General features: G+C 40.1%; 1 protein-coding gene across 4 annotated transcripts in view; it reads right to left on the bottom strand.

Annotated features, from left to right (window-relative positions):
* The window catches only part of ppox (protoporphyrinogen oxidase), a 35,343-nt gene that overhangs the window by 18,939 nt on the left and 2,889 nt on the right, over nucleotides 1-13,515 (bottom strand). For 3 of the 4 annotated variants that reach the window (XM_044116232.1, XM_044116234.1, XM_044116233.1), the window contains exons 2-5: nucleotides 12,309-12,399; nucleotides 3,258-3,392; nucleotides 2,550-2,665; nucleotides 1,878-2,010 (exon numbers count right to left, since the gene is read on the bottom strand). In XM_044116232.1, the coding sequence (XP_043972167.1) occupies nucleotides 1,878-2,010; nucleotides 2,550-2,665; nucleotides 3,258-3,392; nucleotides 12,309-12,392 (468 nt within the window). In that variant the 5' untranslated portion in view covers nucleotides 12,393-12,399. The remainder of the gene's footprint in view (nucleotides 1-1,877; nucleotides 2,011-2,549; nucleotides 2,666-3,257; nucleotides 3,393-12,308; nucleotides 12,400-13,515) is intronic. The other variant, XM_044116235.1, reaches the window with a different exon arrangement.

Below are 13,515 nucleotides of genomic sequence, written 5' to 3'. Positions count from 1 at the left end.
TGACAGTTGGTACCGTGTGTTATATCAGGATGTCTGATATAAAGACAGATATTCTTTCTATCTGTCAGTGGGACCGACCCAGACTGCCTGTAGCGAACCGAACCGGTCTTTTAGCAGAATGATGACGTTAAAGTCAGACGTTTTCTCTGCAGCTGAAGCATTTCTGTGTTTAGGGGCGAGGCGGGTTTTGTCCCGCTATGCAAGGACAATTACAAAATAGAAATAGTTTTTCCAACAACCACATCAGACCTGCGTTTTTATTCACAAATCAATGTATAAAAAATATTCTTGCCCATAATTTGATAGTTAGAGGACACAGCTCTGCCCCCCTCCTCATCATGGACCAGTAGTCTGAACAACATGGAGGCTCTGAGAGTCTATTAGACTGAGGGCCGTCAGACTAGTTTATTTTTACTAAATTATTACATTTAGCTAAATATTATTGCTGAGGGGCACAAACAGGAATTCTGACATACAGATTAAAAAATACAATAAAAACTCAAAGGGCACTAGGGGCATCAAAGATAAAAGAGGCAGGGACTCAAGCCCCCTCTGCACATGCCAGACCTACACAAACTAAACACCAAGCTGCTGTTGACCTTCTATGGCTCATCCATGCAGATCCTGCTGACATAGTGCATCACAGTATGGTAGGACAGCTGCACTGTTACAGACAGGATGAGGCTACAGAGGGTTCTAAGAGTTTGTTTCTCCTCTCAGGTGGACATTCACACCTTCCCACTTGGTTTCCAAAACAGATTTTTGACGTCAGCTCTAATTTCATATGACCTGATCTTTGCCAAACTAAACATGAAGAATGTTAGTCCAACTCCTAAAAAGATATGTATGCAAATATTTGGTGGCCGTGGCAAAATACCTCCACAGTGCCCTGTACCAGCCTTGAAACAATCAGCTCCAAGCCATGCTTGGCTTCTAAACCCTTGGCCCTGAGGTCGAACCCTCAGCTTGAGGGTTTAACCCTGGCAAATTTGAATCAAAGCTGCCAGTTTCTCTTCTTTATCCAAACGTCAGAGCAAATTCCTCACAGCTTTATACTGGTAGACCTCATTTTGAATCAGTATAGTCTTAAGGCATTTGAGATCAACACTTATCAAATGCTTTTTGCTTCATCAAATCACGTGAGTGTGGCCAAACCTCAAAGTCTGATTACTCTCCATAAAAGATGAGGGTGCAATAACTTCCACAAGGTCAGAGCTGAACCAAAGTTTGTCTCAACAAAGTTACAGGTTTCTTTGGTGAACAAGAAACCATGACAGTCTGGAGAAATTAAAAATGGTATTTAATAAAATAATATCAGGTTTATATCTTATAAAAGAACAATATTGGGCGTGCTGTGGTGGTGTAGGGGACAGCGCGACCCACATTTGGAGGCCTCGAGTCCTCAACGCAGCCATCACGGGTTCGATTCCCAGACCCGATCGACATTTGCCGCATGTCTTCCCCCCTCTTCCTGTCAGCCTACTGTCATATAAGGCAGTGGTCTCCAACCACCGGGCCACGGACCGGTACGTGGACCAATTGGTACCGGGCCACGCAAGAAATAATTAAATATGTCCGTTCTATGTATTGAGTCTGGAGCAGCTTTTATTTTGAAAATCCTAAACCGGATGCTGTCGGTTACGTCTTGCGCACCAACATGCAGCAGAATGAGTAAGAAACAACGGCATCGGTCTCGATCCTTACAACACGCGAACCCCCCCCCCCGTCCACAGAAAACTACAAAGGTTGGGGACCACTGATATAAGGGACACTAGAGCCCACAAAAAGACCCCCTGGAGCGGAGAAAAAAAAAAAAAAAAAAAGGAACAATCTTAATGATTGATGCAGCAACAGAAAAGTAGTTGTGGGCCACTTGCCTCCTTTCCAAGCCTCCTGGAGACAAATGAATGAATGGACTCATCCTCTTCTCTTCCTTTCTTTACAAAGATCTCAGTGAGGAGACTGAACAGAAGGGGGCGGGAGAATGGAGCGACTGTTTTCAAAATTCCACTGTAACAAAAAGCAGGGAGGGAGAGCGAATGTGATTAAAGAGCCACCAGCACAAAGAATGTTTGAGATGAAAGACTGATTGAGATTTCACAGAGCTTAGCATGTTTTTCATGTTTTTTTAAGACAGGTGATCTGCCACAGTGTACCCTGCCTCTCACCCAATGACTGCAGGAGAAAGGGACCAACTTTCCATGACCCAGAATTGTTAAGCAGCTGTAGACAATGGATGGATGGATGCTGTTTAAAGCTTTAGTGTTGTGACGTCATTTCAAAAAGAACCTCTTACACCCATAAACTGAACTCCAAATATCAAAATAGTTTGGATTTTTGTGTGCTTGATGCTACCCAGTTGCAAGAATCATATCAGTTCTGTCTGGAAAGTTTTATCTGTGTTTAATGTCTGACAGAATCTTTGCTCTTGTGTTCCCAGAATCATCTGAACTGCAGTGAACATATAGCTTAACAAAAAAACGTTCTTGATCTGTTTTTCTTTCTCTGGAAAATCTTCAAGGTGATATGTTGGCTCCTAATCTCTTTACCTTATTCCAGAAGGCAACTTGTGGAGCTGTCCATTGACATACAGATAGCGGTTCTTTGAGGCAACATGATTGTAGGAAACTGGAAGAATAGCTTCCTCCAGACCCAGATCTTCCACCTGAAAAAAACAAACATCAAATTCATGCTCAAATTAATCAAGTTCTCAGAGTTTAATTAATGATTGTAGACATAGGTTTCTCTATACTCCTTCTTTAAGTCTCTTGTTTCCTGAATTCCAGTTACAAAGACTGAGTAAAAAATAGTGAAGTCCTTGTAGAATGCTGCTAATGGTGGGGAGAGAAATCGCCACACCGACAAGAAGGATCTTTAAATCAGGTTCTCTGTGATGTAATCTGTGCCCTGAATCTCACAGTTATGAGAGGATTTTCTCTGAACAGGAAAACAGACCAGGACAGATAAACCGTCCTGCCTAAAGTCCGTCAACCAATGAGCCACCAGACCAGATGGTTCCCATCTTATGACACAGTTACTGGTCTAGAGGCTGTTGGGTCTATAGTAGACACTCATCTCTCATATAATTGAAATCTTTCAGCATTTTTACATCAATTAATTAAATTAATCTTAATACAATTAATGTTCCTAAAGTTTAATCACTGGGCTCTCAAATCCATATTAAGCCCACTGTAGCAGTAAACATTTTTCTATTAGTTTATGATGCAAATGGTTTGGAGCACTTAGGTGTTACAAACCATATTGAGTGTGTTGGTTCCCACTGCCCCAGCAGGTCGGATCCCCCTTGGTCCCAGTTCAAACACGGCCCCATCGGACCGCCTCAGTGACCACAGCCAACCACCAAAACGACTGCTGGACTCCAGAACGATTACCTGTTGATTGATGTCAGGTAAATTCTTTGTAGGCTTCATTCATTTTCCTTCAAACCTATCCTAAAATTACACTTGAACCTTAATGAGTAGAATATTGACAAACACTAATGGTGATCAACTGGACATTCAAAACTAAATTAGAGTACAAAAAATTATTTACATCTGTAGCTAAGGCAGTAGTTTACTTTATTGAGCATACCTGACAGCCAATAGGACAGCTGCCACATACTATTCCATTATTCATAAGTTAGGACAATACCAAGGGCCCTTGACCGACAGGGCCCCCCACACAAAAACATATATATATATATATATATATATATATATATAGAAAAAAATTGAGGCCCTGTCAATTACTGTTGTGTTTTTTAAAATTGCTTTTAGCAGTAAAAATCAAACGTTACCCCTCCCAAAAAGCTATATTTGCTCTGAAAACCCCCCTGGATCTGCATGAAATGGTTTGTTCCTGCTTGGCCTTGACAGTGAGCAGCAGTCAGTAGAAGACCAGAACCACTGTGGTGGTTACTATGCTACTAAGAAAAATTATAAAGTCAGGTTTTCAAAAAGAGAGAGAGATGAGAGGGAGAAAAAGACAAGAGTGTGAATTTCTAACCTAGTTTTTTCCAAAGACTGTGTGAGATTATTAACCATTTAGCATAGTTAGCTTAGCTGGACTGCAGCCAGTCTACAGTTTTACTTTAACTTGTGTTTAAATTACAGACATCTGTTGCTCCTGAGCCGTCCTCTCTTAAGTGAAATTAAAGATGCATTATGTAACTTTTAGAAAATCTTTTTTTACATATTTGTTAAAACTTCCATTGTGTTGTGACAATATGGCATGAAAGATAATTTGTCAAAAAATTATTTCCTCTGCCTTCTGCCAATGCTATCTACAACCAGAGTCAGGAGGGTTTTAGTGCCGTCAATCACAATCCCCTCACTCTGTGCTACCATGCAACTAGCATAGCCTGTTGTGAATGCTCAGCTTTATTAGCATAGCTACCAATGACAGCAGATAAACAGTTTTCCTGCAACAATAAGTTCCTTCTCCACCATTAGCACATTAACAGTGAGTGAATGAAGTTGATTGACAGCACTAAGACCCTCCTCTGGGTTCTGATTGGTTGTTTTGGGTCAGAACATTGCATTACTTTAGCTAGCAATAGTTGTTCAGGGAGCAGGTGGAGGAGATTGACTGTTTTCACAGATTATCTGTCTCATAGCAAACTGGCGACAACTTTAACAAATATGGAAAAAAACATTTTTTTAATTGTTACACACTGCAGCTTGACAAAATGTAACAACATAGCATTTTTTTTAGAAGTCTGGATTGTTCGATGTATATTTTGCACATTGTGACTGTTGCAAGTGGGGAGAGACATTTCAGTAGACTAGTCTTTAAAGTCACAAGCCTTTAAATTTGTGATGCTTTGGAGAACCAGAATGACACCGGACCTTCGCCCGAGGAGAGGAGCCAGACGGCGGCATCCTGGCAGCGCTTCGGGAAGAAGCATGGGACGGACGACGGGGCCTTCGCTACGGGCTCTGGCCAGAATGCGAGTAGCCGAGCGAGGGAACGGCTGCAGGAATTTCAAAGAGGAGGACACTGAAGATGCGGAGGTAAAAGGGGCATAAACTGCTCTTTAAAGAAGGGGGATGGAAGAGACTATAGTCTTCTCTGAAGTTTGAATAAATAACGACAGGGAGATTCACCAAACAAGGGACTGTTGGACTCGCCTAGCAGGTCGGGGGAACCCAACACAGGTTTGCCCAAAACCACTAGGGGGGGGGCCCTCTTCATAAAAGGATACCCCCCTCCCTTTCCAGCAGGGGGACAGGGCCTCTTGGGAATATGGCCCATATTTAGTCGGGAGTTCAGATTTGTTGTTAGTTTAGTTTGTGTTCATAGTTCAAGTGGAGAGGCTGAGATTCAAACCAAGATATACAAACAATGTCTAAGGTTATAACTGTGGTATCACTGAATGTCAATGGTTTAAATCAGTGGTCTCCAACCTTTTTAGTACAGCGGACCGGGCCAAGCCTTCGTAAATTCCTGCGGACCGGGGGAAGGGGGGGGGGGGGGGGTGTTCGTGCGCGCGTTGTGAGCTAGCGCATGACACAAACCTCGGCATCCGGTGTACGATTTTCTAAATAAAAGCTCCTCCATACTCAATACATAGAACGGACATATTTAATTATTTCTTGCGCGGCCCGGTACCAATTGGTCCACGGACCGGTACCGGTCCGCGGCCCGGTGGTTGGGGACCACTGGTTTAAATAATATCAAAAAGAGAGATAAGGTCTTAAATAAATTTAGAAAAGAACAAGTACAAGTTATTCTCTTACAGGAGACACACCTAACAAAAAAAGGGCATGAAAAGTACAAAAAATTAGGGTATAGAAACTCATTTTCTTCCTCATTTGGAGAAAGGCATAAGCGAGGAGTTATGACACTGATTTCAAATAGTGTAAAGTTTGAATTGTTGGAGGAGATTGGGGATAAAGAAGGAAGATACTTAATGATAAAGGGCAAATTGGAAAACCAGTTAACCACACTACTCAATGTATACGCCCCTCCAGAAAGTGACAAAGTACTTTTTAAGAAAATATTTGATCTCATTAACTTGGAAGCAGAGGGAATATTGATATGTGGCGGGGACTTTAATGTGGTGTTAAATTATAGGATGGATACCACAAGCAAGAAAAATAGTAAAAAACAAATTAGTAGGTACTTAAACACTATGATGTCAGAAATGGCAATTGTAGATGTGTGGAGAGAATTTCACCCCTTAGATCAGGGGTCTCAAACTCAATTTCCCTGGGGGCCGATGGAGGTAGAGTCTGGGTGAGGCTGGGCCGCATCGGGTTTTCCACAAGAAAAGCTCTTACAAAAACATTCCAATGTTAGCAAATTATTTTATTTTTATTTTTTAAACACAAAATAAGATGAAAATATTAATAAATTAACAATTCATAAGAAAAAAAATTTATCAGTAATAAATAAATAAAATATAATAATAACACAGCAGCTATAGAAGACTAGATAAATGTAATTATAATATTTCAGATTCAAATGGCTGTATTAACAGTTCTTTAACCTTTAACTTTCTGAACATGAATGGAACATTGATTGGTAGGCAGAAGAAACAGTTTATAAACTGTTATGAATATAACAGTTTATAAACTGTTTCTTCTGCCTACTTCTTACTGCTAGAGGTCTGGCAGCGCTTCCTCTTGCATAGCCGAGCCACATTTGGCTTAAGGGAGGAGGCAGTTGAGACCCTAAGTAGAGCTTGAAGATGCTCGTCAGTAAGTCTGGACCTGTACTTGGACTTATTGAAGTTCAAGGTAGAGAAGAGCTTTTCGCACAAGTATGTGCTCCCAAAAAGACACATGGTCCGCTTGAACATTCGGGAAAGCTCAGGGAAGCTGGGTGGCAATTCTCTCAAAAATTGCCCAAGCTTGTCTGCTTTTCCACTCACCTCCCTGAACTTGGCTTTGAGTTCAGAGAGGCACTGCGGGTCAATGAGCTCCATTTGAAGCACTGTGATTGGTAAGTTAGTTCAGCTCCGCACACAACACTGAAAAGTGCCAATCATATCAAACTCGCGGGCAGTGTTGGCATAGTTACTTTGAAAAAGTAACTTTAATCGGACTACTGATTACTCCTTGAAAAAGTAACTTAGTTAGATTACTGACTACTTGATTTGGAAAGTAACTAAGTTACACTAAAAGTAACTTTTTAGTTACTTTCAGCAGGTGCTGACAACACTCTGCCTCCTGGGAAAATCACATTGAGCTTTGCCAATACTTTTTTGTAAGCTATTTTATAATGGTAACATCAACAATGTGTCTCCACTGATAAGGTTGAACTGAAGAGGAGATTGTAGAAAAATAAAAAACGTGAGTAGTTTGTGTGGTCCACTGTTGTCTGGAAAACTCTAAGAAGGATTTTAAAGCCCCTCCCTCCCCTCCCCCCCGGCCTCCAGGTTCTGCGTTCGGCCCCTGCGTTTGGTGTCACTGCGCACAGAGCTCCTCCTGCAGCTCACAGCTCAGATGGCTGCACAGATTTGTGACACTTATCTTAGTATTAATAATTAGAATTAAGTTGCCATTATAATTATTGGAAACTACGGACACGTTCATTCGTGGCTGTTTTCACGTTTATTGCGCTGTTCATATTGGTCTCGATGTTTGTAGTTTTCTGGAGCGCAACGCGAAACTCGACGTCATTCAGAGGTAATATATTAACTTGACATTAACAAAGACACAGCGGGACGGATCATCCGGGAAATGATGAACAGGGAGAGATGGAGTAAGACTACCTTAATGACGAACAAATTCTGGGATTTAGCTATTATGAGTCTCTGCTTATTTCCAAGCCCAAATGAGCAACTTCACGTTCAAAAACGAGCCCAAAAAGGCGCAACCCGCCACTCATTAAATCGGCAAGGCGACTTTAAAAAATGAAGCTCAAAGCCGCTTATAATAATCGGACTTGTCAGCAGAATCTCAAAATAGTTCCAGTTTTTCCACCAACAAAATGCGCATCTCCCTCCATTGTTTACATTTCTGTTGCATAGAGACGTCGGTCACTCGACAAGACGAGTAGAGGAAATACGATTAAATTACAAAAGAAGATAGTAACGCAAAAATGATTTTGATAAGTAACTGTAGTCTGACTACTGGATTTGAAATAGCATATTACTCGTTACTGAAAAAAGTGGTCCGACGTCAGTAACACGTTACAAATTAACGCGTTACTGACATCACTGCTCGCGGGCCACACTAACATTAAACTTTCATATTAAGGTGGGGGCCACAAACTATCGTCCCGAGGGCCGCAGTTGGCCCGCGGGCCGCGAGTCTGAGACCCCTGCCTTAGATCAAGATTATACTCATTACTCAATACCACACAGTATTTATTCCAGAATTGACTATATACTAATGAACAAGAGAGAACTACACAGAGTGAAAGAGTGTAGGATTGGAGTTTCAGACGTTTCTGATCATAACGCAATCTATCTTAAGATCCATCTGGACAGCAAAAAGAACAATACTCTGTGGAGACTAAATGAAGGCATATTAAATAACAAGGGACTAGTTGGTGAAGTAAGAGAGGAGATAATCCGTTATAAAGAGGAAAATGATAATGGTGAAGTAGACCCAGTAATTCTTTGGGATGCTCTGAAGGCAGTAATACGGAGGAAAATGATTTCTTACACAGCATTTATGAAAAAAGCAAGATTAGAAACATACAATAAACAAATAAGAAAGCTCAGAGATTTAGAACAACAACATAAACAAACAAATGACCCAGACGTATTTAATCTGATTAAAGAAACCAGGAAAGAAATGGATGAGCGTTTATGGGAGGAGGTAGAAAAGAAGGCTAGATTTACTAAACAAATGTACTATGAGGGGGAACCGAAAGCTACAAAAAATTTGGCTAGGCACGTTAAGAAACAACAAACATTAAGTAGCATACATAAAATAAGAGATCCACTATCCAATACAATCTTATATGAACAAGAAGAAATACAAAGAACATTTGAGCAATATTACAAAACTTTATATGCACAGCCACCATCGGCAGGGGAAGAGGAGGTGAGTAATTTTCTGGAAAAATTGGATTTACCAGCAATAGGCACAAAACAAAATGCGACATTGACTTCTCAAATTACAGAGGAAGAGATTACAAAGGCAATTGGCAGGACCAAAACAGGAAAGTCACCAGGGTCAGATGGTTTAGGGGCTTCTTTTTATAAAACCTTCAAAGAACAATTAACACCACTGTTATATGACTCGTTTAATTATAGTCTCAGGACTGGCAAGATGCCTCCTTCTTGGAAAGAAGCCATTATTTCCGTAATCCCAAAGGAAGGTAAAGATCAAGAATACTGCCACAACTACAGACCGATATCGGGACTAAATGTAGACTATAAACTGTTTTCCTCTATCATAGCTAAAAGAATGGAAAATTTAATGCAGGATTTAATTGATGAGGATCAAACTGGTTTTATAAAGGAAAGACAAACACAAGACAATATAAGGAGAACTCTTCATATCATAGACCATCTGCAGAGAAGAGGGGAACGGGCAGTTCTGATAAGTATAGACGCGGAAAAAGCCTTCGACAGTGTTAATTGGAACTTTTTGTATAAGGTCTTAGAAAAATTTGGATTTAATGAAACATTTGTAAATTGTATTAAATCAATTTATCAAGACCCAACTGCAAGGATTAAAATAAATGGCAACCTGTCAGGAAGTTTTACTCTGGAGAGAGGAACAAGGCAGGGATGCTGCCTCTCTCCGAGTCTTTTTGCTCCGTTTATAGAGACACTGGATCAGATGATTAGGCAGGAAGACGAAATGAAAGGAGTGGAAATAGGAGGGGAAGAACATAAAATTGGGCTGTTTGCAGATGACATTTTGATTTATCTAAAAAACCCAAATGAAATGTTTTTAAAAACAGTAAGTTTGCTTGAGGAGTATGGGAAATTCTCTGGATACAAAATTAACGTGGAAAAAACACAGGTCCTAACAATAAATCACTCCCCGCAGCAGAAAATAAGGGATATTTATAAACTTAAGTGGAATGAAAAATCTATAAAATATTTGGGGGTGAACATAACCAAAACAATTGACAAACTCTATGATGCAAATTATTTAGAAATAAACCACAATATTAAGAAAGACCTGGGGCGATGGATGGACATTGGCTTGGATCTTAGCTCTAGAGTGGAGATAATTAAAATAAATATTTTACCACGACTGTTATACCTGTTTCAGTCCCTGCCACTGATTATCCCGCAAAAACAATTTGTAGAATGGGACAGATGGATTTCAAGGTTTATATGGAGCGGCAAGAAACCATATAGGGTCAGATATAAAACACTTCAGCTCCCAAAAGATAAAGGAGGCCTGGGTTTACCAGCCCTGAAAGAATATTTCTGGGCCGCACAAATTAGACCCCTGGTATGTTGGTGCAATGATGACTATGTTTCAAAATGGAAAAATATGGAAATAAGTAGAAAAGACATAGAAGTAAAAAATTTAATAGCATATAATAAATTGCGGGTTATTTCAGCACTATACCAGGGACTGATGGCAGGCAGGAAGACATCTACTATGTACATCAAAGAAAAATGGGAGGACGAATTGAAGGAGCACATAAGCGAGGAGGAATGGTTTAAAATTTGTAAAATGCAGTGCACGGCCACCTGCTCCCGTGTGTGGAGGGAATTTAATTGGAAAAACATGATTAGATTTTTTATAACACCAAAGATCAAGTCCGGGATGGTATCCAGTTCACAGCCGTGCTGGAGACTCTGTGGCCAAACTGATGTAGGCCACACACACATATTCTGGTCTTGTCCAAAGCTAACCACATACTGGCATAATGTTAGCCTCATCTTGAAAAACATATTGGGATACGGAATACCCAGATCATGTAAAACATTCTACCTGGGATGCCTCACACACGATGTCATTCAAAAGGACGATGAATATCTGTTGAAAATATTACTTTCTGCATCAAGGAAAACCATCACAAAATTATGGTATAGACAAGACCCTCCTGCAGTGGAGCAGTGGCTGAGCATCGTGGAAGAGATTTTTGTAATGGAGAAAATCACACATAGACTAAGACTGCAGGAGGACAAGTTTGATGTTAAATGGGAAAAATGGAGCGACTACAGAGGCAAGGAGAATGCCACTCTTGTCTCCAGCTAAATATGGACACGGTTGACCAACATTGTGTATGAAGTTGAATGTATTGATGCCTCTCCACTGTGTGTGTTCAGAAATGTTCAATAAAAAATAAGTATAAAAAAAAAAATAAAAAAATTTGTGATGCTTTATCTGGGGCAGATAGACTCAAGGAACTGTAACAGCTGCTGCGTGGGGGGGTGGGGGTGGGGGGTGGGGGGCAATTTCTTTTTTTTTTTTGAGGGAGCTAAAGATTAGGTTGATGGCTCAGAGGCCTTCCACACTCATCCCAAAGATTGAACAAGTAGTGGAAACAAGCAATTAGAAGAAGGGATTTGATCAAGTCAAAGTTGATATTCCCTTTACGTTGAGACAACGTAAAGGGAATATCAACTTTGACTTGATGGCCGTGTTGCTCCCTATTAGAGAAAGATCAACATCGTCACTTACTGAATGAAAATGTTAAAACTCAGTCTGCCGGGGGAATAAATACTTTGTTTCCCATGACATTACTGAAAGCTAATAAGGTAAGAATTCTAAATATGGTTCCATATTTAATTAAATACAAAATCATTTGCCAAATTTGACATAGGTTACATAAGTTGGATAAAGAAAGTCAAAATGGAAAAAAGTGTCGATCAAAGAAACTGAACAAAAACACCACACTAAGTATACAACATCATTCTAGAGTTTAGAGAAGAACGTTGGGCAGTAAGAACTCATAAAGTCATAGTAGTAATTTATCACCCTTGTAAATATTATAGCTCCTCTCCTCTCCTCTCCTCTCAGGGTCTTTGGCTGTTTGTCTCTCTGTCTGTGTTCAGACTCTTTCTGTCCCGTCCTGAACTGGAACCTTGGACATGCCAACGAAGGCCGGTCCGGACTGAAACACCTTAGAGGAGACTTCTCTTCTGCTGACATGATTAACAGCTGAATCTTACGTTTTAGCATTGGTTATGTTTTCTGTAGAATGATGAACTTCAAATAGTTTCAATATGGCCTTATTACCAATCAGAAGCTGATGGGCAACAACAATTGCTGCCGTCTTTTCAACCTGATGCCATGTTGAAGAAACTACAATCCAGTGGCATTCAGAACAAGCAAACTGTCAAAAGTCCTCATTTTAGAGAGCAACCGTAATCACTCTGGTTGATTAAAACTGAATTTGATTAGTGATCCTTGGATGTGAATGTTTTGGTGCGTTACCTTGGCAACCTGGGGGTTCTTGCAGAGGTAGAAAGAGGCAGCCAAACCCCCGATACCTCCTCCAAGGACTGCTACAGTTTTCATTGGCTGACTGAAAACACAACAACATCCAATAAAAACAGAACTGCAATACAAAAAGTACAGCAGGAGAGAGAATCTAGCTGATTGGTGTGGCAGGGTGTGTCTGTTTAAGAAGGCCTGGTGGCCATGATATGAAGATTATCATTGTTAGATTATCAGGGGTCTAGTTCCTGCAACCAACCGTCAGTCCTGCTGCCCACTTTTACAAAAACCAGCTTGATGTTATTTTGGAGCCGACTAGCTGAGAGCATTTCTGTTTTGATCAACAGATTGAGTTGCTCCCCCCTCTTATAAACTCAACAGCAACCAAATTTAATACAATTCTCAATAATCAGACAACAACAAACAAACAGCAATACATTGCTTGTCTTGCTTGCAGGGTCTTATACATCTAGAGAAACTAACATCTGTCTAAAATGTCATTCATATCACAGGAGACCTTTCAAAGAAAGAACCAGACTTGCTGAGCTGGTCACGTTGTTGTTGAAACAATCATTTCAAAGTCTTGGGGTTGATAATTCGACATTGTAGCACATAAACTGAAAGATTTATCATAAAAGTATGCTTTTACTCTAGTACAACTTTAATTGTATTTAAAACACAAATCAAAAAAGTTAGTCTGTCCCTTTTCCATCATTAGTAAGTATGATGGGAACTAAAGCCGCTTTAAAAGGAATGCAAATATTATTTAACTTTCTATGGTCACACACAATATTACGCTTAATAAAACGAAGTTTGTTTTAAAAAAAAAGACGCCCCATTCAGACGTTTGCCAGTAAGGACTTTACCGTACAATTCAATACTAAAACAGTCAGAAGAAGGAAAAAACATTTTCCAAGACCGAAAACCAAACAAACAGCCATTGAGGAAAAGAATTCAGTTCCTTTTGAGTTTGTAGAGCAAGGAAAAGCGCTCATTTTCTGTAGCTCCCAGAAAATGGCCAAAGTCTACCTTTTTACTGTTAACGTAAAATGTTATAAACTTTTCATATCATCTTATCTGACAAGCTGAGATATAATCAATATTGCTGCAGATTTTGCACAATAAATGTTAAAATAACTACATGACTTGTGAAAAACAATAAGCTGAAGAAGCTGACTAGTAACCAATGTTTACAGTTTGAAAA

Source organism: Gambusia affinis, linkage group LG05, assembly GCF_019740435.1.
Source record: "Gambusia affinis linkage group LG05, SWU_Gaff_1.0, whole genome shotgun sequence".
Taxonomy (NCBI): Eukaryota; Metazoa; Chordata; class Actinopteri; order Cyprinodontiformes; family Poeciliidae; genus Gambusia; species Gambusia affinis.
This window is presented reverse-complemented; position numbering and strand designations above follow the sequence as displayed.